This window comes from Amphibalanus amphitrite, unplaced genomic scaffold (assembly GCF_019059575.1).
Source record: "Amphibalanus amphitrite isolate SeventyFive unplaced genomic scaffold, NRLGWU_Aamphi_draft 000196F_arrow, whole genome shotgun sequence".
NCBI lineage: Eukaryota > Metazoa > Arthropoda > Thecostraca > Balanomorpha > Balanidae > Amphibalanus > Amphibalanus amphitrite.
This window is the reverse complement of record NW_024881691.1, coordinates 396,187-420,182: the sequence shown is the minus strand read 5'-3', so window position 1 is coordinate 420,182 and position 23,996 is coordinate 396,187. Positions and strand designations below refer to the sequence as shown.

The 23,996-nt window shown below is 48.8% G+C and overlaps 2 protein-coding genes across 2 annotated transcripts; both read left to right on the top strand.

The window, feature by feature from the left end:
* The first annotated feature begins 3,141 nt into the window (after positions 1–3,141).
* On the top strand, positions 3,142–4,290 carry LOC122384676 (probable basic-leucine zipper transcription factor Q). Its single transcript, XM_043372314.1, has 2 exons — positions 3,142–3,156; positions 3,367–4,290. The coding sequence occupies exons 1-2, from the start codon at positions 3,142–3,144 to the stop codon at positions 4,288–4,290; spliced, it is 939 nt and encodes a 312-aa protein (XP_043228249.1).
* A 12,106-nt stretch (positions 4,291–16,396) lies between these two features.
* LOC122384675 (probable basic-leucine zipper transcription factor Q) lies at positions 16,397–17,716 on the top strand. Its single transcript, XM_043372313.1, has 3 exons — positions 16,397–16,437; positions 16,622–16,882; positions 17,075–17,716. The coding sequence occupies exons 1-3, from the start codon at positions 16,423–16,425 to the stop codon at positions 17,714–17,716; spliced, it is 918 nt and encodes a 305-aa protein (XP_043228248.1). The 5' UTR covers positions 16,397–16,422.
* The last annotated feature ends 6,280 nt before the right edge of the window (positions 17,717–23,996 follow it).

Genomic DNA, 23,996 nt, shown 5'->3' with positions numbered 1-23,996 from the left:
GGGCGTAGAGCGACGAGACGGTGCCTTTGTTGTTTTTACGTTTTTTTTTTAATCTCATTTTCTTGTTCATACTATGTATGTTGCATCTCAAGAATCTTTTATCTCTACAACATTATAATTTATATCATTGCGCTTGTATGCTTTTGTTCGGAATGACAAAATGTAGGTGAATGTATGACATAATGTGTCTATGTCTAGTGTCTCAAGTGTCTATGTCTCTTGTCTACCGATTATGAACCAGTCTATCGGTTGCCGAGATAAAAGGCTACGTAAGCTGTAAAAGAGTTGAAAAGGGACAATCCAGTGCTTAGACATGTATTTGTTTCCCGAGCAGGCAACAGACGCAGATCACTTAATGAGCATCAGTTCCCTTCTACTAAACGACAAACATTCAGTTGTACGAGGAAGACTGAGCCAGAGCAGCGCGCCGGTCAAACTCCATCTGGAAGGCCCTCTTGGCCTGAGCCACCTCGTAGGTGTCCTGGACGGGCTGTGGGGCCTGGCCGAGGGTGTAGGCGGGACGGGGCTGCTGCTGGTAGTACTGGGGCTGCGCAGTGTACTGGTGGGTGTCGGGGGCCAGTTCAGCCTCCCTGGCCAGCTTCTGGTACTCCTGCTGGAAGGCCCTCTTGGCCTCAGCCACCTCGTAGGTGTCCTGGACGGGCTGTGGGGCCTGGCCGGGGGTGTAGGCGGGACGGGGCTGCTGCTGGTAGTACTGGGGCTGCTGCTGGTGGTACTGGGGCTGCGCAGTGTACTGGTGGGTGTCGGGGGCCAGTTCAGCCTCCCTGGCCAGCTTCTGGTACTGCTGCTGGAAGGCCCTCTTGGCCTCAGCCACCTCGTAGGTGTCCTGGACGGGCTGTGGTGCCGCACTGACGGCCGCCCCGGCCTGGTAGGACGACACGGCGGGCGGCGGATGGTCGGCGGCGGCTCCCAGAACAGCCGCCGTCAGTAGGAGCTGCCGAGCGACGGGTGGCGTCAGCGATACGAGTGGCGCGGAGGTAGTTAGACATCGGGAGACATGTCAAAATGACATGAATGAACGAATGAATGAGCAATGAACATGGATGCTCTCAGTCATTGAACATAAGCTTCATTTTGAAGCTGCGATACGGAAAAAATAATGGCCGTAAAAGGTCGTTTAGTGGCTACTTTGAAGACAACTTACCACAGTCCGCATCATGATGTAGTGTAGGAGTGCAGACTGAAGCAGTGCCGCCGTGGATTGAACAAGTGGTGTCCATCTGATGACTCGGTGCACCTTTATACCCGGGCAGAGGACACGCCCGATTGGTATGTGTCTTTTCCTGCAGAGCTCTGCAAACCGTTTTCAATATAAAATGGGCTGCTCTGGATGTAGGTACCGGTTGTTGAGACATACGTGAAATAATGTCATACAGTGCCCATGCATTTATAATAGAATGGTAGAAACTATTTGTAGGTACAACAAACGGTGATAAGATCCGAGAACTAACAGCTCCAAAAAGTAAAAAAAAAAACAGCACAGATGAGCCTTAAGATGCAGATGCGTAAGTCCACCTACATATATGTAAGCACTAACAGACAACACTACCGACTTGCAGTGGGACTACGTTGTGGAACAACGCTTATGGGGAGTGAATGAAATCGAGGCATCGGTTACCTCAACCGAAAAAACAACAAACACAGTCTTGGACAGAAAAAAAGTTGGAAAACCTTTAAGTCAGAAAACTTTCAAAGTGTTTTCAGGCTCAAAAGGTGAATTCCAACCTTTTCCCTCCGAAACGTTTGTCATTGTTTACCGATTGAGGTGACCCTGCTGTAACCGGCTACCCGTGAGGTTGAAACAATGTGCAGACCTTCCAGTTGTTTGTCGATACTTCATTCGATACTACATTCGTCGTCAAAAGAAATGATACCAAGACACTTGGTAGCAGACACCTGCAAATTCGTTTAAAAGGTTTACTATTCTATATCCAACATTCCGATATATTCCTGTACATATAAAGACCGAACCCCTATCCGTCGAAAAGCAGCGCGCCGAGAGGCTGTAAGCTCGACGGAAAATCCGGGACCGTGCGGACCGGAGCGTGAAACAGAACGGACGGCTGACCGGCTGTGGAGGGAGGGGAGACAAACAGTCACACGGTGGGGGCGAGTGGGCAGTACAGACGGCCCGGCGGCGGAGCTTACCGTAACACTCGCACTTTTAGGAAACGTTCGGACGGACCTCCGTGGTTTTTCGCGAATAACTCTGGCAAAAAGCGGCCGATCGCGAGGAAAATTTCATGATCCTGACTCAAATGACCTCCTACAGCTGTGACCTGTTTCTCGAGACGGCCGGCACGCGATTCGGCGTATGTCACCGTACATTATCCTAGCGTTTCCAGTCTTTTATGGTTGCAAGCAAAAAACATTGAAATTGATGTCGGTCCCATACGTCATGGTACCTATGTGTCAAGGTCACATAAAGGTCAGGTCAAAGTAATTGACAAATGATGTACTTACATTGAACAACTTTAAAAAAGCATATAAGACAATGGACTGGACATGGGAAGAGAGAAAAATGTAAGAAAATCAACAAGAAAAGACGACAGAGAAGCTCAGATAAAGAACAGCTCTATATCAGAAATGACCCAGATCGCTCGATTACGATTCCCGCCCCACGCCAATCGATATTCATTCGCACATAATTCATTCTACATTATGTAGAGCTTTCGTGATGCCTCTGCAGCGAGGTAAAAGTTCAGGATAAAAAATCGAGATCTAATGCGTCGAGCAGCAGACGATCGATCTACAAGACCAGCAGCTTCACAGTGGGTGACAGGTGTAATGTCATTATCTAAAAACAAAAACCGTCTATAATTGACGTGCCATAGATACCTCAGAACAATTAGCTTTGTTCAACGAAAATGTCGATAATGTCTGACCGCGGGAGCAGCGCTCACGTTATTATTTCTCAATCACCAATGAGCCGGCTAAGTAGGCGATTCAAGGCAGAGCAACGGTGCTGCTGGCCTGCTGGGACAATGGCGGAGTTGGGAATGATAGCGGGCGGGTCACTAGTGCTGCCGCGGCCCGGGTATAAAGGTGCACCGAGCCATCAGATGGACACCACTTGTTCAATCCACGGCGGCACTGCTTCAGTCTGCACTCCTACACTACATCATGATGCGGATTGTGGTAAGTTGTCTTCAAAGTAGCCACTAAACGACCTTTTACGGCCATTATTTTTTCCGTATCGTAGCTTCAAAATGAAGCTTCTGTTCAATGACTGAGAGCATCCATGTTCATTGTTCATTCATTCGTTCATTCATGTCATTTTGACATGTCTCCCGATGTCTAACTACCTCCGCGCCACTCGTATCGCTGACGCCACCCGTCGCTCGGCAGCTCCTGCTGACGGCGGCTGTTCTGGGAGCCGCCGCCGACCATCCGCCGCCCGCCGTGTCGTCCTACCAGGCCGGGGCGGCCGTCAGTGCGGCACCACAGCCCGTCCAGGACACCTACGAGGTGGCTGAGGCCAAGAGGGCCTTCCAGCAGGAGTACCAGAAGCTGGCCAGGGAGGCTGAACTGGCCCCCGACACCCACCAGTACACTGCGCAGCCCCAGTACTACCAGCAGCAGCCCCAGTACTACCAGCAGCAGCCCCGTCCCGCCTACACCCTCGGCCAGGCCCCACAGCCCGTCCAGGACACCTACGAGGTGGCTGAGGCCAAAAGGGCCTTCCAGCAGGAGTACCAGAAGCTGGCCAGGGAGGCTGAACTGGCCCCCGACACCCACCAGTACACTGCGCAGCCCCAGTACTACCAGCAGCAGCCCCGTCCCGCCTACACCCTCGGCCAGGCCCCACAGCCCGTCCAGGACACCTACGAGGTGGCTGAGGCCAAGAGGGCCTTCCAGCAGGAGTACCAGAAGCTGGCCAGGGAGGCTGAACTGGCCCCCGACACCCACCAGTACACTGCGCAGCCCCAGTACCACCAGCAGCAGCCCCAGTACTACCAGCAGCAGCCCTGTCCCGCCAACACCCTCGGCCAAGCCCCACAGCCCGTCCAGGACACCTACGAGGTGGCTGAGGCCAAGAGGGCCTTCCAGCAGGAGTACCAGAAGCTGGCCAGGGAGGCTGAACTGGCCCCCGACACCCACCAGTACACTGCGCAGCCCCAGTACTACCAGCAGCAGCCCCGTCCCGCCTACACCCTCGGCCAGGCCCCACAGCCCGTCCAGGACACCTACGAGGTGGCTCAGGCCAAGAGGGCCTTTCAGATGGAGTTCGACCGGCGCGCTGCTCTGGCTCAGTCTTCCTCGTACAACTGATTGCGTGCTGATTAGTTCAAAAGGGAGACGGACGTCATGAAATAGATCGCCTCTGTCATCTGATAAGGAAATAAATACAGCACTTGAAGCAATATTGATTGTTTGAATGAATATAGGTTATTGACAATAATGTACAGATATATCACTATGACATGTGTGAAATGAAATGCAAATGTAACACTAGCTCATTATCAGCTGCATTCATGCTACAGACGTACCTGCTATCAGTGGACGACACAGCTGAACAACTGCATGCATTTTGATCCTTGATGGCTGTAGACCAAAGCAGAGCTCAAATTGGGCAATGGTCCACCGAAAGCGGTACTGACGAAAGGATAAATGAATAAACATCAATTGTTCTGCTTTATCCGCTTCATGCGCTATGGCGATCTGTGCCGAATATTAACCCGCACCCCGCTGGGCTATTCAGCCATACGCGCCCTGCTGGGGGGAGGGGGGGGGCCAGATTCGGCCCCCCTGTCTAACTTCCGAAGTACGAACCGATGGTGGTAGAAAGACGGGGAAAATGGCAATTGAAAGCTCTCAACAAGGGGAATCTTAAGAGCCCAATTTTTCTGCTGAAGTAGGTCAGAGGTCAGGTCAAGGTCAGGTCAAGGGTACAACATGCATGTTTCTACAGTATCGGCCTTGCACCGTAGTTGCCGAAGAATAGACTGAGACTGATTGCCCAAAACGTGTTCTTAGGCTACCAAGACAATATTCGTTGTACACAATATCATCCAAAGTTCAAGGTCAGGTCAGGTCAGGTCAGGTCAGGTCACCAAAAACAAAATATAGAAAAGGGCGTGTGCAACACATGTTTTATAGGTCATTTTATTCATAGAATTCAATAGGGACACTCAATAAGTGATACGGACCACCTTTGGATGAATTTTAGGTCGAGGTCAGGTCAAGGTCAGGTCAAGTGAGGTCAAATTTTGAAGTTGGTCGTTAAGGCCTAAAAAGGTGTCTATCTGATGCAGTTTTTCACGGCGAATCGAATGCCGTTTTTTTTTTTGCTATTTGGTTTCCGTACGAGGTCTAGAACTTCCAAAAAAATCTTTTATTCAAAAATTTTGTGTGCCGTAACGTCATAAAATTTTGAATAACTCCAACATTTTTGAACTGATTCTTCTAAAAATTGGTATGTAGGTGCATATAGACCAGTTCTCTGACAAATATTCCGTTTTTTCGATACAATCAAAATTTTGGATTTTATAATTATTTTACCAAAAAAATCAGTTTTTTGAAAAAGATTTGGGCCAAAATACAAAATTTTTCAAAAAACCGAGATTGCCACTTGATAGACAAAGTAGAATCACGTATAACCTTTTTTTACGTCTTGATTCTTTTAAAAAATTAAGATGTTAACGGCGTTTGAAATTTTGCCGTTTTTGAGGCGAAAATGACGAACATGACGTCACTAAAACGTCATTTTCTCATACATTTTCCGACGGATTTCGCTCAAATTTTCAGCGAACGTGTCAAATTGATGTATGATAAGATACTGTAAGTTTGACGTTGCTGGCGTAACGCGTTTAGAAGTTATTGGCGAAAAACGGGAGGGGGCAGATTCTGCCCCCCCCCCCCCAGCGGGGCGCGGGTTAACCCTCGCCGGCCGAGGGGAGGGGAACCGTCCATAGGTGTTTTTTTTTTCGCGATAGCTCGGAACACGCCAATGAAAGGAAGCTGAAACTTATCATAGCTCACTTTTGATTTGAGCCGAATCTTGCGACACCAAGTACCAACCGCATTTTCCGGTCAGGTCAGGTCACTGACCATTGACCAATGACATCACAGATGCACCTCTGAACGGTCCTCAGGGGAATAGCTTCAAGGGAATAGTTCACTTTCCCGAAATGAGTATTTTTGCAATGGATTCATGATGTTTTATGCTCAAAATGGTCAGCAAAGAAAATAAAACCTTCTTTATACCTAAAAGACATTATTATTTATATTTTAAGATAGGAAGAGCTATAGGGGAGAGCGGGGCCAGTTGAAACACGGGGTCAGATGAAACATGGCTTTATTTTCAACAGTATGCAACATATGGCGTTGACGATACCACTGCGCATCCGCGCTCGACCACTTCCTTTGTCAACGGCGTTTGGGCGGCAAACGGACGGTAATTTTGATTTGACACTTGTTTTTGTGTTTTTGAGGGGCGTTTGGGAGAAATCGTTTTTATGAATATTTTGTGATATCTCATATACCTTTGTTTGCTGAAAGAAGAACTCCTGGCTCCGGAATAACGCCTTATTTGGCCCTTCATTCAGCATGATGTCGTCCCTCCAGCTCGTTTGACATGTGCTTTACGGCGCGTGCGAGATGGCGGGAGCGGATGGGGTCAATTGAAACGCTTCTCTGAGGGTCAGTTGAAACAGGGCCACAGGCCGTTTCAATGGACCCCGGTGACCTTTGCAATGGTTATTGTTCAGGGGCTGTAAACATTAAAGGAAATAGTCCACCTTTGAAATGAGCTTTTAAACTGAAATAGTAGATTAATAGAGCTCATTTTTTGACCTCTTTTTCTCCAGCCTTTTGCTTGAAAGCACACTATAGCCTGAGATATTTCTCATTATCCTCATCCGCCCAATTTACCATAGTCTATGTACTTTATGTCACCTATTATGAGGAACTTTGCACTTTTAGCTTTCCAACGACCTATTGAATGTAGCATTTGGAAAAGTAAACCGGACAAAATATCTCCTTACGAAAGTGGCCTTAAAGAGGAAAACATCCCATTGTTAAGGATAGGTGCAATTGACCCCATGGGCTGGTTCAATTGACCCTCGCATCGGGGTCATTTGAAACGGGCGTAGTGCTGTTTTATAAGCATGCGTTTGGCACCAAAATATGTTTGAAACATAATTTTACATATCTTAAAATGAAGCCAAAAGAGCATATTTTTTCATGGCATTGTGCATTTTTCGATATGACAACTAGATCTCGCTGTACATGTCAATATATAAAAAGTGGTTCAACTGGCCCCGCTCTCCCCTACTCTATATAAAATATTGTTTGACGCGGAAGCATTATTACGCGTTGACCAATCATATTGCGTAGCATAAACCCATTGGCTGTAAGCAGCATGCTGATTGGCTGACGATGACGTGGCTGCATTCCTCAGCAAGGTAGGCATTCCTCTGCAAGGCACTCTTTTCGGAACGAGAAATGGAATATCTTCGTCTAGGGTGATCGTTGGGTGATCATAAAAGCTTCTAATCTGTGCTAGTCTCAGCTCAGCTACAAAACTGCTATTCCAGTTCAAAACTCTATGTTAAAAGTGAACTGTTTCCTTTAACCCGCGCCCCACTAGGGGAGGGGCCAGGGGGGCAATCCATAGCCCCCCTCTCAGTTTTCTGCAATAACTTCTAAGCCGCTAATTGGCGCGAAACTTTCAGTATCTTCGGCTGCATCAATTTGACACCTTGTGTCAAAATATGAACTTCGTAGCTACCATAGGTCGACCGGGAATGACGTCAGAGTGACGTCATGTTCGGCCGATTTCGAAGCAAAACATTGAACTACGGCAATTGCTCTCAAGAGCTTACTTTTTAAGCTAGATCCAACTTATTTACTTGAGAGGACTAAGAACACAATGTGCTATCAAACTGCTATCTCGGACTTTCAAAATTGTGCAAATTTTGAAAAAATATAAAATAAATTTCAAAATTTATATTTTTATATTATCCCAAAAGTTTTTGACCTTCGGAAAAACTGGAAGGTATGTGATAGAACACATGCCCATGCTATACTCTAGCAAGTTTTAGCCGGATATCTTCAAAAATAGCCAGGTTCTACGCATTATAGCAAAAAATTAACAATAACAAATTTTTTAAACCAATTTTTATGTACGTATTTAACATCGTTCACCAATATAAATAGTACCATCGTGTTCCTGATCTCAAGCTGCATCCGATAGATACTTTTTTTTGTCAATTTTTTTTTTAAACTTTAACCCGCGCCGTGCTGGGGGGGGGGCGTTTTTACGCCCCCCCTCAGGTTTTTCGCGAATATCTCAAAAACGGCGGCGCGCAGCGCCGCCGTTTTTGGTACACGTGTTCCTACATCATTTCCGCACATGTTGTGAAAATTTCAGACCTAGGCCGTTCAAGGTCAGGTCACCAGGTCACGTCAAGTGACCTTACCTCAGAAAAAGTTCAAAGGCTCGCTATAGCTACACCGACTGAACGATCACTTTGAAACTTTCAGCGATTGATATGAGTAACAGTATGTATAAAATGTATATCTCGGATTTTTGATATCTGTGACCTAAGGTCAGGTCAATTTTGCGACCTCTCCATTATAAGTCAATGGGAGAAAATTGAAATGCGCCTCTTTTGGACGAATATCGTTCAAAACGCTCTCAAACATCGGTTCATAGGTAAACATGACACACTGAATAGGAAAAATGCACCAGTGACCCCTCTGTGTGCCCCTGAGGTCATCTCAGGTCATGATTGGTCGCCAGCAGTTTTTTGGCTATAACTTTTGATAGAGACGTGCTAGAGCGGTGAAAACACGTCAGATGTGTTCAGCTCGACGATACGGATCGACTGATATGCAACATGACCCTTTTCGGTCAGGTCATGACCTTGACCTGAGGTCAAATTTTCAAAATGACCTTTCAAGGTCAACGAATAGTTCATTCGACGCGTCTCGACGAGAGGAACACGATGCTGGCAAAAGTAATGTCATGGCGCTTATGAGTCAAAAGTTATTGACGAAAAAACGTTTTTCGTAAAAACGGCTATTTTTGGAGTTTTTGCCCTCTGGAGGCTAAACCGTTGACCTGAGGTCAAATCTGAGAACATTACTCAGAAAGGTCTGTAAAAGGGCTATCGAATGCGCTTTTCCGCGGCGCTGTAGCTCTATCGGTTCCCGAGATAGCTGTTGGCAGTTTCCAAAATGTTGAAATAGTCAACATTTTACCTTTGGTGACCTCTGGTGACCTGACCTTTGACCTGACCCAAAAAATGACCGAAGTGTTTTCGTCCTTATTTTTGACGCTCTTTCGATTGCCGCTTACCGCGTGTCGCTACGTGGCCCAGGAGCCGAGTTAGACGGGGGGGCGTGAAAACGCCCCCCCCCCCCAGCACTCGGCGGAAAGTTCAGGCCACCAGCACGGCGCGGGTTAAGTGGCCTGACCTAAGCTAAATTCAACTCAAAATGACCTCGAATGACATAAACAACATATAATTCGAAATCTATGGCCTAAATGGACCATAAAACGTGTGTCACCTGACTGATGCATAATATAAGATTTCCGTGACCTGTGATGACCTGACCGTGACCTGAAATTCAAAGTACAATTTACAAATACAAATTCAAATTCAAATTCAAATACAAATTCATACAAGTTTGGTACCCTCAGGGTATCTAAAGCATCTGCTCAAGAGTGTGTAAACCAAAATGAGCCTGATCTGACTTGTAAGCCGGCGGCCAGAGCCCAAAATGTGAACAAGCCAAACATAGCATTGATAATTTTTACTTTGACCTGACCTGTGACGTCTTCGGTAACCTCGAGGTCAATGAAATTAGGTTCCGCTCGACAATTTTCCGGGGCTATGAGACGCCGTTTGAATTTTGACAATCGGAATAATAGTTTTGGAGTTAGGAGGGGGTGGGGTATGAAGAGCCACCCCCCCCCCCCCCCGTAGGGCCCGTTATACGCAGACCCCAGTGGGGCGCGGGTTAAGATCTCAGTTACTTTAAGTAATTACTTCATACTCCACAATCTACACGTAATGTCCAACACTTTTATTGTAGGTATTGTGGTCTTTGCGCGGCGCCGCGACTGACGTCACGCAAGCCATTGGATGCCATCGAATTTTCCATGAATCGATCCCGATTGAATTGAGTTAGCGACTTTAAAAACGCACCAATAGTTCGTCTCAAAGCGAGCCTCCAATCGAATGATACACATTAGCTCCCTTGACAAGCACATTGGTCTGACATGTTTGACCGTTGACGTGAACGTCACTTATAGGTCAGCACAAAGTTGACATTTTCCAATTCAAATTTATCCTTACTTGGCCAGGCATGGAAAATGCGACGGTGCCCTAGATGTTTCTCTATACATATACATATTTCTTTAAAAGTTATTTACCATCAAATAAATCCGACTCTTGGTTCTTTGGCCTGAACTCAAGAGGTCATCGGTTGACTTGATATCATAAAATCGGGGAGCAGTCGCTCCGCCCCAAGCCACCAGCACAACTGCACCTACCGCCTACACCCCTGACCAAGGCACACACGCTTATTTTCTCTGCGAAGCTCTGCCTAAATCCCGGGCGAAACGGCATGGGTGGTGACCGATACAGTGGGCGGTACACGACTCCACTCAGCCTATCTAGACATCGATAAGTCTGGCGAAGGCAGCGAACGGCCATCCTGTACACATATGTGCAGAACTTGAAAAATCAATCTCTATGCCATCAATGGTGCCGCTACAAATCATCTCAGCCTTGACCTTCTAACTGAATGAACAGCTGTTACTTCAAAGCAGCTGATCTTCCATTTCGAAGGCATGATCATTGAACAATGCCCATTGCCCATCAATTGACAAATGTCTCGACAACCGGTACTTTTGGAGCAGCCAATTTTATATTGATAATGGTTTGCAGAGCTTTGCAGGAAAAGACACATACCAATCGGGCTTGTACTCTGCCCGGGTATAAAGGTGCACCGAGTCATCAGATGGACACCACTTGTTCAATCCACGGCGGCACTGCTTCAGTCTGCACTCCTACACTACATCATGATGCGAATTGTGGTAAGTTGTCTTCAAAGTAGCCACTAAACGACCTTTTACGGCCATTATTTTTTCCGTATCGTAGCTTCAAAATGAAGCTTCTGTTCAATGACTGAGAGCATCCATGTTTATTGCTCATTCATTCATTCCTGTCATTTTGACATGTTTCCCGATGTCTGACAACCTCCACGCCACCGGTATCGCTGACGCCACCCGTCGCTCGGTAGCTCCTGCTGACGGCGGCTGTTCTGGGAGCCGCCGCCGACCATCCGCCGCCCGCCGTGTCGTCCTACCAGGCCGGGGCGGCCGTCAGTGCGGCACCACAGCCCGTCCAGGACACCTACGAGGTGGCTGAGGCCAAGAGGGTCTTCCAGCAGGAGTACCAGAAGCTGGCCAGGGAGGCTGAACTGGCCCCCGACACCCACCAGTACACTGCGCAGCCCCAGTACTACCAGCAGCAGCCCCAGTACTACCAGCAGCAGCCCCGTCCCGCCTACACCCTCGGCCAGGCCCCACAGCCCGTCCAGGATACCTACGAGGTGGCTGAGGCCAAAAGGGCATTCCAGCAGGAGTACCAGAAGCTGGCCAGGGAGGCTGAACTGGCCCCCGACACCCACCAGTACACTGCGCAGCCCCAGTACTACCAGCAGCAGCCCCAGTACTACCAGCAGCAGCCCCGTCCCGCCTACACCCTCGGCCAGGCTCCACAGCCCGTCCAGGACACCTACGAGGTGGCTGAGGCCAAGAGGGCCTTCCAGCAGGAGTACCAGAAGCTGGCCAGGGAGGCTGAACTGGCCCCCGACACCCACCAGTACACTGCGCAGCCCCAGTACCACCAGCAGCAGCCCCAGTACTACCAGCAGCAGCCCCGTCCCGCCTACACCCTCGGCCAGGCCCCACAGCCCGTCCAGGACACCTACGAGGTGGCTGAGGCCAAGAGGGCCTTCCAGCAGGAGTACCAGAAGCTGGCCAGGGAGGCTGAACTGGCCCCCGACACCCACCAGTACACTGCGCAGCCCCAGTACTACCAGCAGCAGCCCCAGTACTACCAGCAGCAGCCCCGTCCCGCCTACACCCTCGGCCAGGCCCCACAGCCCGTCCAGGACACCTACGAGGTGGCTGAGGCCAAGAGAGCCTTTCAGATGGAGTTCGACCGGCGCGCTGCCCTGGTCCAGTCTTCCTCCTACAACTGAATGCCTGCTGTTTTAGTTCAAATGGGAGACGGATGTCATGACAAAGACAACCTGTTTTGCCTGCCGAGGAAATAAATACAGGTCTTGAAGCACTGCTGTTGTTTGAATCAGGATCGGTTGTTGGCCCTATAACCATGACACATAAGAAATGATATACCCACAAAGGCCGGCAGCCGCTCGTAGTTAGTTTCATTTTAGGCTGGCGGAATAAGTGCATGTGCTTTTAGCTCTGATCACTGCAGACCAGCCCACATAACTCAGCTTGGATAAAGGTATCGCCAAAAGTATTACTTACGAATGGACCAAGGAAGAAACACCAGTTGCCGTTTTGCTTTATTTAGTTTAGTTCACGAGCCACGGTTGAATGTGTCGGATACCTACTAAATATCACCGTAAGGCAAATCGCAAAGAAAGACTTTTGAGTTTTGACTGCCTCTAGCGAATCTTGTGAAGTGATTTTCTTTTCTTTTTTACTACAGCAGAAAAGCCAAAAATACCTCCCGTAGACATAATGATCATGTTTCTTAGCGTTCTGAATTTCCTGCGAGTTGAAAAGTATCTACTATCCCGCTCCGCCCAATGTTAACTAATGTTACTTGACATGTGCTTTTCACTACTGAACACCAGCCTTCTGTAAATAAGTGCAGTGAGGCTAGTTTCCAATTATCCGATTCTCCAGGTTCCGGTAAAAGGTTTGTCCTCTACCACCCTCTACCTATGACAACACTTTCCGGTCCCTAATCATTTCTACCTCCAAGTGATAACGGTTCTGGCTGCACCCCTGCATTGCATGGTCCTTGTCCGCGGGACATGAGGTCGCGAACGGACCTCAGGCCACGGATCACCGAGCTACGGCTAGTTTTACACAGATTGTCCACCCGAATGGCCGCGTCGAAAAATGAAGGTCTGAAATTTCTATTTTGGGGAGCTGAACCAGACAATCGGCATGCCCCAGGTCGAAATGACATGGCACGCCATTGCTGATCAGTTGGGACATCTGCCTGCACAGTTCGGCGTTGGTGGGACAAGCATACGGCTGCTGGCAGCGCTGCCGATCGTCCCAGTTTGGGCGTTCGTTCACCATTTCGACCGTGAAAGAAATCGCATTGGAAAGACGGCTGGGAAGAGTGACCAGTTGGCTACAAAACTGGCTAAGCGGCTCACGCGCAAGGGCTATTCCATCTTCAGATAGGACTGTGAAACGCTATTGGAAGAGCTCTCTGAGGCTCATTACCTACAAGAGCCTCCAGCGGCTCACTTCCAAGTCAACGCATGGTCGATAGAAGGTCGACATGCATTTTCATTCAGGACGGTGCGCCGGCTCATTGCTCCGCCAAGGCCCAGCGGTGGTGCGAATAAAACATGCCGGACTTCTGAAGGAATGCTACACAAGCTGGCTGCCAGCATGTCAAATTGTGTTCGTGCGTACCTCCCTGTTTGTGGGAAATATACTGGACGCCAAAAGGAATCGCTGCCTCTTATAAACCCACTAAGCGAGCACATCTCTTCAGAGGACAAAAATTATGCCGGACCCTGTACATTATAGCTAATGACCCCTCAGGACCTATACCTAGGGAAAAGTGGGGGCAAGGCGACCACCCTATAGTATAACCTTCTTACGATGCCGGCGCTGGATTGTTAACGTTGGAAAGATTCTTTTCATACCAAAGCTAGTAATCATTATCAAATTGCCTGCTATTTCAACTGTGTTTCATTTCCTAAGGCGTTCACATATGGGAGATATTGGCAAAACTTTAAACCTATGCATTTTTTGCCCCATACCCCGGGGCAAAGCGGCTGCCGGCGGCTTCTTAAGTCTCGATATGAGAAACAGAATAGTTGCCTCATGTAGATACCTTCGACTAGGGTAACCGAAGGTTTGTTGTCAATAGTTAAAACACTATTCTTTAGAATTGTATTTTTCTATTGAAAAATACAATTCTAAAAATTGTATTTTACAATTAATTATAAAAAAATTGTATTTTACAATTGTATTAAAAATACAATTCAAATATGTTTTTCTATTGAAAAACATATTTGAGGAATTTGAGACAAGGTTTAAACGATGATGACTGCTTAATTTGTGATCTTCCCACCCGTAGGTAAACAAAGAAAGGACATTCATGGAAAAATATTTCATTGCATTATTTGGCAACTTGTGTAGCTAAAAACTGGCCGAGATGAATGTATGACGATACATTTTAATCGCAATAACCTTTGTTGACCAGATTTAAACAGAGGCCTCTTGCACCAAAATCCTCTTGCACCAATGCTTGGATTATTTTGCATCGTATACCCAGTCCAAGTCTCAAATGTAACAATTTGAGTGCAAAATTTAGCAAGCACATGTAGGATTATGTATTGGGCTATTGCAAACAAATTTACCATCGCTAGATTAGCTTATTCTGAAACGCTAGGTAGTTTGGTGCAAGAGGCCTCAGCTCATGGCCAATTTGGTGCTAGCCACTTTGGTCCCCTTTGCCCCGAGCACACCGTCCGCGACAAAAATATTTCAGCTCAGCTATAAGTGGGGCAAAAAGCATGAGAATTGGTAATAGGCATCTACGATAGCCACACAATGCATGAAAGAGAGCGCTTGATCAAAATTCCAAACGGTTATGGAATAAAATAACACTTAAAAATCGTTAAAATAGTAATCTGGCAAGAAAGTTTTTCCGTGTATCACAGAACAATGGCGGTGGGCCGGAAATCACGGTCTGGCTCATTCGAACAACCGCAAAGAGAAGTATAATTGGCAACCATAAATTGGAGCTGACGCCAGTTGTGAAGGGCAGACGATGGGTGGCCGTTTCGCCCCGGGTGGCCGCTCTGCCCCACTCTCCCATACTTACTAGGGAAATTTGGGCAGGATCATAGCCCACGCATCCTCAGAACATGATTTACTTGCTGCCTAAGCGGCCGGTTGGCGGTTCTTAGAAGCCTCCCGTATGTGCAACGCGACCTGCGCGACTCGAGCTGTACAGTCTGTCTTAAAAGTACCGCGCAAAGTGGCGGTGGATCCATCAAGCCTGACCGAGCAAGGGCCTGTTTTAATTTAAAAGTCACCGACTTATTGATCTAGGGAATGGATAAGGATGTCAGTTGCTTCAGTGACCCAAATTTAGCAGGCCCTTGCTCAGTCAGGCTCGATGGATCCACCGTCACTTTGCGCGGTACTTTTAAGACAGACTGTACTTACTCGGGTACGGTATTGCGGCACAGCCTAACTCCCGGGCGCTAACTCGTGCTGCCATCTATCGGGAGTTTCAGTAACTACCGACGCGTCATGAACGGCGAACGCGCCGGGGACTGGTGCACGGGGTAGTCTCAGGCCTTTGTAGCCTGTTTGAACTGCTGCCGGCGGGAAAACAGGAATATTCAATGGGGACGTGCCGGTCTAGTTGATTCAAAACGTGCCATACTCATGAATTGGAACGCTCACAGGCTCTACGCACGCTCACAGGCTAACGTGTGGGGTCGTTTCCGCATCCCGAGAGCCGCTAGACTGATTGCGCTAAACTTTGGTACACCATCAAGGAACGGCTAGTAGCGTGGCCCGCGCAAGGCCGTTGGGGTCCAGCTTGCACGTGGGCACGTGGAGAAGGCCACTTTCAGACCTCAAGAACTGCTGGAACGATTGAGCCCAAAGTTGGTAAACCTTCTACATCTCAAGGAAGGCCGGGCCAACTACGTCAAAGTTGATACGCCTTTCATGGATGGCTAGACGGGTGACCCGTTCAAGTCAACAAGAGGTCATGCATCGTACTTTCGTGCGTGTAGGTAGGGATCACTGTCTCGGTCGCTCTTGTCGCCCCCAAAGTCGTCTTGCTGGTAGGAAGGTATGTATGTCGTCATCTGCAGGGTGCACGCTGCACAGCTAGGCGTGACCTTTTAACTGAACTGAATGAATCAACGTTTATTGCACATAATTGATTTGCCCACTTAAAGTGCATGACCATTGAACAATGCCATTCGCCTATCAATTGATAAATGTCTCAACAACCGGTACTTTTGGAGCAGCCAATTTTATATTGAAAATGGTTTGCAGAGCTCTGCAGGAAAAGACACATACCAATCGGGCGTGTCCTCTGCCCGGGTATAAAGGTGCACCGAGTCATCAGATGGACACCACTTGTTCACTCCACGGCGGAACTGCTTCAGTCTGCACTCCTACACTACATCATGATGCGGACTGTGGTAAGTTGTCAAGTAGCCACTAAACGATCTTACATGTCCATTATTTCCATGCCGTATCTTAGCTTTAGAATGCATCTGCTGTTCAACAGCTGAGAACATAAATATTCATTTATTTTCATTCATCTCCCGATGTCTAACTACCTCCGCGGCACCGGTATCGCTGACGCCACCCGTCGCTCGGCAGCTCCTGCTGACGGCGGCTGTTCTGGGAGCCGCCGCCGACCATCCGCCGCCCGCCGTGTCGTCCTACCAGGCCGGGGCGGCCGTCAGTGCGGCACCACAGCCCGTCCAGGACACCTACGAGGTGGCTGAGGCCAAGAGGGCCTTCCAGCAGGAGTACCAGAAGCTGGCCAGGGAGGCCGAACTGGCCCCCGACACCCACCAGTACACTGCGCAGCCCCAGTACTACCAGCAGCAGCCCCGTCCCGCCTACACCCTCGGCCAGGCTCCACAGCCCGTCCAGGACACCTACGAGGTGGCTGAGGCCAAGAGGGCCTTCCAGCAGGAGTACCAGAAGCTGGCCAGGGAGTCTGAACTGGCCCCCGACACCCACCAGTACACTGCGCAGCCCCAGTACCACCAGCAGCAGCCCCAGTACTACCAGCAGCAGCCCCGTCCCGCCTACACCCCCGGCCAGGCCCCACAGCCCGTCCAGGACACCTACGAGGTGGCTGAGGCCAAGAGGGCCTTCCAGCAGGAGTACCAGAAGCTGGCCAGGGAGGCTGAACTGGCCCCCGACACCCACCAGTACACTGCGCAGCCCCAGTACTACCAGCAGCAGCCCCAGTACTACCAGCAGCAGCCCCGTCCCGCCTACACCCTCGGCCAGGCTCCACAGCCCGTCCAGGATACCTACGAGGTGGCTGAGGCCAAGAGGGCCTTCCAGCAGGAGTACCAGAAGCTGGCCAGGGAGGCTGAACTGGCCCCCGACACCCACCAGTACACTGCGCAGCCCCAGTACTACCAGCAGCAGCCCCGTCACGCCTACACCCTCGGCCAGGCCCCACAGCCCGTCCAGGACACCTACGAGGTCGCTGAGGCCAAGAGGGCCTTCCAGCAGGAGTACCAGAAGCTGGCCAGGGAGGCTGAACTGGCCCCCGACACCCACCAGTACACTGCGCAGCCCCAGTACTACCAGCAGCAGCCCCGTCCCGCCTACACCCTCGGCCAGGCCCCACAGCCCGTCCAGGACACCTACGAGGTGGCTCAGGCCAAGAGGGCCTTTCAGATGGAGTTCGACCGGCGTGCTACCCTGGCCCAGTCTTCCTCGTACAACTGAATGCCTCCAGGGAGGATGGGTCGGTACTGCGACTCATGAACTATCCGTATGCTATGAAGCGCAAATAAACGCAGTTATTGAAGCTCTGCATTTTGTTTTTGCACTGCGGTTTACTTCCAAAAATAATATGTTTTATGTATGCAATGTGTCGTTGAGAGGCAATGGCATATAAATTTGTCAACAAAATGATGTTATTTCTTCGAGATCCTGACAAGGTGCCGATAAGGATATGCACTATGCAGTATGCATGCTACACATTACGCAATGAATGTTACGTAGTTCGATAAGAACACCTGACTAGGTCACTTTTCTGTGCCCATTTTCGAAGCAAATTAACAGTCCACTGCACTGGCCGGCAGCGAAAAGTGCGGAATATATATTCCCGACCGGGGCTGGGAAAATGCGTTTTATTCACCGAGGTTTTTGTGCGGAGGACCGAGTGCCGGTAGGCACGAGGTCCGTAGCAAAAACCGAGGTGAATAAAACTGCATTTTCACAGCCCAAGGTTGGGAAGAGATTTACCACATGCCGTACCTGGCCGTACCGGCGCAACAGTTAAAGGGACCCTCCCACCTTAACATTAGTTTTGAGTTGAGATAGCCAAATTGGTGGCCATGGCCTGAAAATACCGGTTTGGGCATTCACAACATCGAAAAATGCTTTAATTCGGAGATATGGAATTTAAAACTTGCAGTTTTCGGATTCTAAGGGGCTAATGCATTGGTATGCCCCCTTAGAATTTGTGACGTCAGCGGAGATCTAACGATTTTTAAATCTTTTACTAAAACGTTTGGCAGCACGCGGTGGTATATACTGCTTTGCGCGCAACAAATGCCGCACTTTCAAATAAAGTCGCTAGGAACAGCGGAGATCCCAAAAAGTAAACAAAAGTAAAAGTCTAATATCTTGAAAACCGGTGAATATTTTTCGATGAAATTTGGTAGATATTCATTTTTGCTCTTTCTGAACCGAGCGACATCACTTTCATGCCAATTCATTAACTTTTTTGAAGGTGGGAGGGTCCCTTTAATATCATATTCATTTGATTACGAGCGAGCGAGCGCAGCGAGCGAAGTGAGTCTTTTCAATATAACGGAAAAATCTCAGTATGAGCGGCCCGGCCCGGCCCGGCCCGGCCCGGCCTGTAACGCTTTTGAGAGGCTTATATCTCAGCAACCGCTGGACCGATTGGCCTGCGGTCTTTTTTGTTGGGTAGCCCCATCCCTTCTACCCCGTAATTGACTACTTTTGATACATCTCAGTGACCGTCGTGGCACGTGCCACGTGAAAAGTCAGGGGTGTTCAAGCTGTTTTGCAAAAGTAGTGATTTTGAGAGGCTCATATCTCAGCAGCCACTTGGGCGATTGACTTGCGGTAATTTTTGTAGGGTAGCAGCATCCCTTCTACCCAAAACAGGATACTCTCGATGTATGTGGGTCACCCCCAGTGCACGTGCAAAATACAACAATAAGAGGTGCCAAATTTGTTCCCATTTCAGTAACTCGGTAATTACTGGGGCGATTTCGCTGAAACTTGGCATACAGGTAGGCACCCACCAGGCAATGCATTCCCATATGTTGCGGTTAGGGTGCTACTGCACGTGCGCACGTGCAGGGGGCGTTTCCAGATCTCGAGAACGGCTGGGCCGATTGCGCTCAAATTTGGTACACGGTTGGGGACCAGTTAGTAGGGTGCCGTGCAAAAGTCATTTTGGACCCCGTTTGCACGTGCGCACGTGCAGAATGCCGCTTCCAGATCTCAGGAACGGCTGGGCCGATTGCGTTCAAATTTGGCACACCGCTAGCGACCGGTTAGAAGGGTGCTTTGCACAAGCCCGTTGGAAGCACCCTCTCGCCCTTTCGCACGTGCAGGGCTCACTATCTCGCTCGCTCGTTCTTCGCCCAAAAGGCGTTTTACTGGTATTTTACACTTTAATCTTAATATTGTGTTAATATTATATTAATACTATGTTCATATTTATAGTCACCGTGATTATTTGTTTGTGTTTTTCATTATTAGGCTGCGTTGAGTATGAAAGATGAAATTCCTACTTCCCCCTTATCTAAGGTTTGAAAAAGCTGAGGATGAAGATGGTGCAACGCCAAAAGTTAGAATAAAGATATGGAGTCCAGCAGGAGTGAGAAAACCGTGAGGAAAACTAAAAATTGGGTGAAACGCTGAATCAAACGCGTCTTGGATATCAGCTGGAACAATATCAAATGTTTCATTGTGGCACGTTAAGATGCTTCACGCATTTAAATTGTTCGTTTTTTGCGTGCATTATGTAGAAATAATGATTATTCCGACCATGTTCTGTAGCAATAAATACATTGGCATTGGAACGATAACCTTGTTTAGTTGAATTACGTTGACAGCAAAAGTATGTAAACACGCAGTCACTTACTTTTGCTGTTGCTGTTAGTGAACACACAATCCGTAAATATCTTCTTTGAAATTGGTTCTTCCGCTCAGAATATTCAGTAAAACTTTGTCTGGGAAAATCAAAAAGCCCTAGGGCCGAATCGTTTCCCAAATACCTTCAACATTAGCCGAGGCGGGCCGAAGCCATTTCCCAAATGCACGTGCTAATGTTAAAGGGATATCTCGGCATGTGGTAAAACACCCACAGAGTGTGAAAGTTACCCGGCAGAGCGCGTACCAGCGTCACGGCGGCCAGGTGGCTCATGGAAGTTTCCTACATGTAACTTCATTCTTCAACACGGCTTGTCACTATATTCGATAACAATTGACAACATAATTTTCCCGTCCAAGTCCCATTTATAGTCCACTTGGGACCACATAAACATTTGTGCTGCACAACTCTGTAACACAACAAGGGATCATGTTTGGAGACTTATAGGGGAGAGTGGGGTAAGATGCCCAGGGTGGGAAAGACGCCCCACCCCCTCTAGCGGCGAAACAAATGATCGAACCTGGAAATTAATGTTCATAGCGTAAAGCGGAAGCCTGCCTTGTTAACTGCACAAAAATTTGCGAAGCTCAGTTGGGCAACGGCTGGCTGGTGATTGCATGTTTTTTATTTGCTGATTAGAAAAAATATTTTGGTGTCAAAACATTGTAAATATCAAAGAAGGTAGATAATTTTTGCGTCCCTTACTATGGTCGTGATACATCAACATGCGTGTACTGTATCCCAAACAGTTTGTTTCAGGGTGTAGTTTTATGGCTAACAAATTGTACTGATTTAATGTTACTTCGGTACCTTGGGGTAAGATGCCCCCTGTCCTGTTGGGGAAAGACGCCCCCCTCAATCCGTAGGCTGTCCTTCAAGCAGCCCGTCAAATCATTTATTACATACTTGTGATGAGATACAAAAGCCGATCTGGGACTATTGAGAGTCCAGTACGGTCGGGTGCTCCCCATGCCGGTCTCTCGGCCCAAACAGCGACCTTTTGGGCGGCATCTAACTCTGAGAGCCCTCACGACGGCCTCTGTGGGCCCCATTATTGGCTCCAGGGCCCCTCAAGACATCCTTTGAGGGCTCCCACGTTGGCTCCACGGGCCGCGCTGGCATCTGAGGTCCCCACGATGGGCTCGAGGGCCCTTAAGCATCATGAAGACCTATAAAGGGCCCACAGGGGTCTCCGAACGCCACCACGGAGGCTTGTTTGGCCGCGCTGGACTATGATGACCCTAACGATGACCTCTGAAGCCCCTTACGACTACTTTTGAGGGCCCTTACGATGACGTTTGGTGTCTACTACAGGCTCGAAGGGACTACTGATTCGTTCAGGCGATTCACGTGCCCATTTATGTCACTTATAGTGCAGGGGGCATCTTCCCCAACGCCAGGGGGCGTCTTTCCCACCCTGTGGGGTAAGATGCCCCCTTTCACTTCTTCAGGAAAATGCTTGATAGCCAAAAAAGTTATCATATTTCAGGCACGAAAGTGTGATATTTTTGGAGAAAAATGATGTCGGCTTCCGTTGAAACTCCAAGTTTTTGCTTTCCGATCGTCATTTTCGAATAATATATGACGTAACAAAACCCTGGGCATCTTTCCCCACTCTCCCCTATGTGCAGAAAAATACATGATGGGATATGCCAAAAACGGAGGGTTTTTTGCTTCTACCGTTTTAGGTAATGAAAAACTGGAACAGGGGGCCGGGAAAAAGAAGTAGGGTTAAACCGGCCCACGCCAAGAAAAATATTGTTGAAAACCTATTTTGAATTGGTACATGATATCGGACCAGATTAAATACCACAAGAAATATAGTTTTGGTAATAATGGAAATGATACGCATCTTCAAGCAATTCATTTCAACATTTCAAAATTAAAATATGTCGGTCAATCTCATTATGCGAGTGGACCGGTCGCTGTTCCGGCTGAGTTTGTTTTTGCGCACCGTGCCCTGTCCACTATCCAGTGCGCGCCCGGCTGACCGCTGGCCGACCCTGCCGCCAGCGGTCACGTGACCTGACCTGTCTGACGTTACGTCAGCGTTACGTCACGGTGTCCACCGTTGCTCTCCGCGTCACCTGCCGGCCCGGCCCCTGACGCGGGTCTGCAGACCACCTAACCACCCCACGCACGGGATGGCGCAACACCGCCAGCGCCGGCGGCCGGTCTCCTGACTGTCCCAGTCCCCAGAGGATGAGATAAGCTGATGCAACCGCTCATAGCGCCAACGTGGCCTTTACGATCAACAATGTTACAAGCGGTATCGCTATTTTATACTTACGTGACCAAATGTACGCCAATAAGAACGGTACGGATAGGTTAAATATGCAGTTACATCTCTTTGCGGTTGCAGTGCGTGCGATGCATCGCCTGATTCGGGAGACCGGTCTCTATGTGGCCGGAATCCTGCAGCTCTAGCGACCGGTGTAACGCATGTGATACATACCGGGTGTTCACTAAAAAATGGGACAAATTTGTTTCGTGTGTATTTCGTGAAAAAATCACGCCAGTGAAACAAGTTCAGCACCACTACATTATCCTTCTTCTCCTCTTTCGAACTCTACAGCTCTCGAAGGCCTGTGTTCCCCTTGTCTGCCACAAAGCGGATCTTTGTCCGCGTGCGCCTCCATAGCTTTTGGCACGTGTCCGCCGTAATAGCAGCCATTTGACGGCGGATTCGCTTGGTCAGCTGCTTCTTGGTCTCTGCTTCATAACCACCAGCGTACACACGTGACTTCAGGAGAGCCCAAAGTCGTTCGATGGGGCGGATTTGTGGTGCCGCTGGTGGGTTATCCTCCTTAGCCACAACAGGTATTTTCAGCTCTTCGAGGGTGGCAAGGACGTCCTTCTGGTAGTGCGCCGGAGCGAGATCTGGCCAGAAAATAACCTTTTTACCACGGTAGTTGGCATCTACAAACTCCTTGAGCCTCGGTAGGCATTGGGTGCGGTAGACGTAGGCGTTCATTGCGCCACTCTCCATGATGAAGGGCTTGCTCAGCCCGTGTTCAGAAAAGGCCACCCAAACCATGACTTTTGGCGTGAACTTCTCCACTGTGGCGAACCGCACACCATCCCCGGCTCCAGATGCATCATCTGTATAAAATCCAACATTCCCCGGCTGACTGTGACCTTTCATAGGGAAATATGACTCATCGTCCATGATAATTTGAGTTTTGTTGGTGGGCTTCATAGCGCTCCTTCGAAGCTTGCCACACCTGGTCTTCTGCTTTATTTTTTGGTCCTCTGTGGCCGCCGGAACACGCTTTCGGCGTCTGTAGCGCAACTTCGTCTTAGTGCTAAGTATTTTGCTGATGTAGCTGAGGCTTACACCAAACTTCCGTGCAGCCTTTCGCTGTGAGGCGCCGATGTGTTCCTTCATGTACCTTTGTAGGGTTAAGATCTCTTTTGGGGTCATTTTTTTCGCCTTCCGACCACTTCCCGGCTTCCTGCTAAGGGAGTCCCCTGTATCAAGCTTTTCCATGACGCGATACAGTGTTGTTTTCGAAATTCCCATCTTTTGGAAGTGTTTGTGAGTAAATGACTTCCCTTTGGACCAGTGCTCTTTATAAAAGGTGCCAATGAGCTCCCTTCGCTGTCTGCCTGTTAACCCGTCCATTTTGTCTGGGGGCTGATCAAAAATGAATTCAAGCGCGGTCATGTGTTAAAAATGTTGTATTTTCCACGTGCACTAAAATGCAGTAATCTATCCAGACGCACTTTTAACTGACAGCGCACAGAATATTGTCCCATTTTTTAGTGAACACCCTATAGGTGCTGCACACCGGTTGGATAGGCGGCTGGTCCTCATCTGGCCGGTATTCGGCAGCTCTAGGGCCGGTGTGCTGCACGGGATGCACC

Bases quoted from the DNA above. Each gene is read 5' to 3' on its own strand.
- LOC122384675 (XM_043372313.1), top strand. The intron at 16,883-17,074 runs GCTCCACAGCCC...ACCCCCGGCCAG, and splicing joins CCGCCTACACCCTCGGCCAG to GCCCCACAGCCCGTCCAGGA.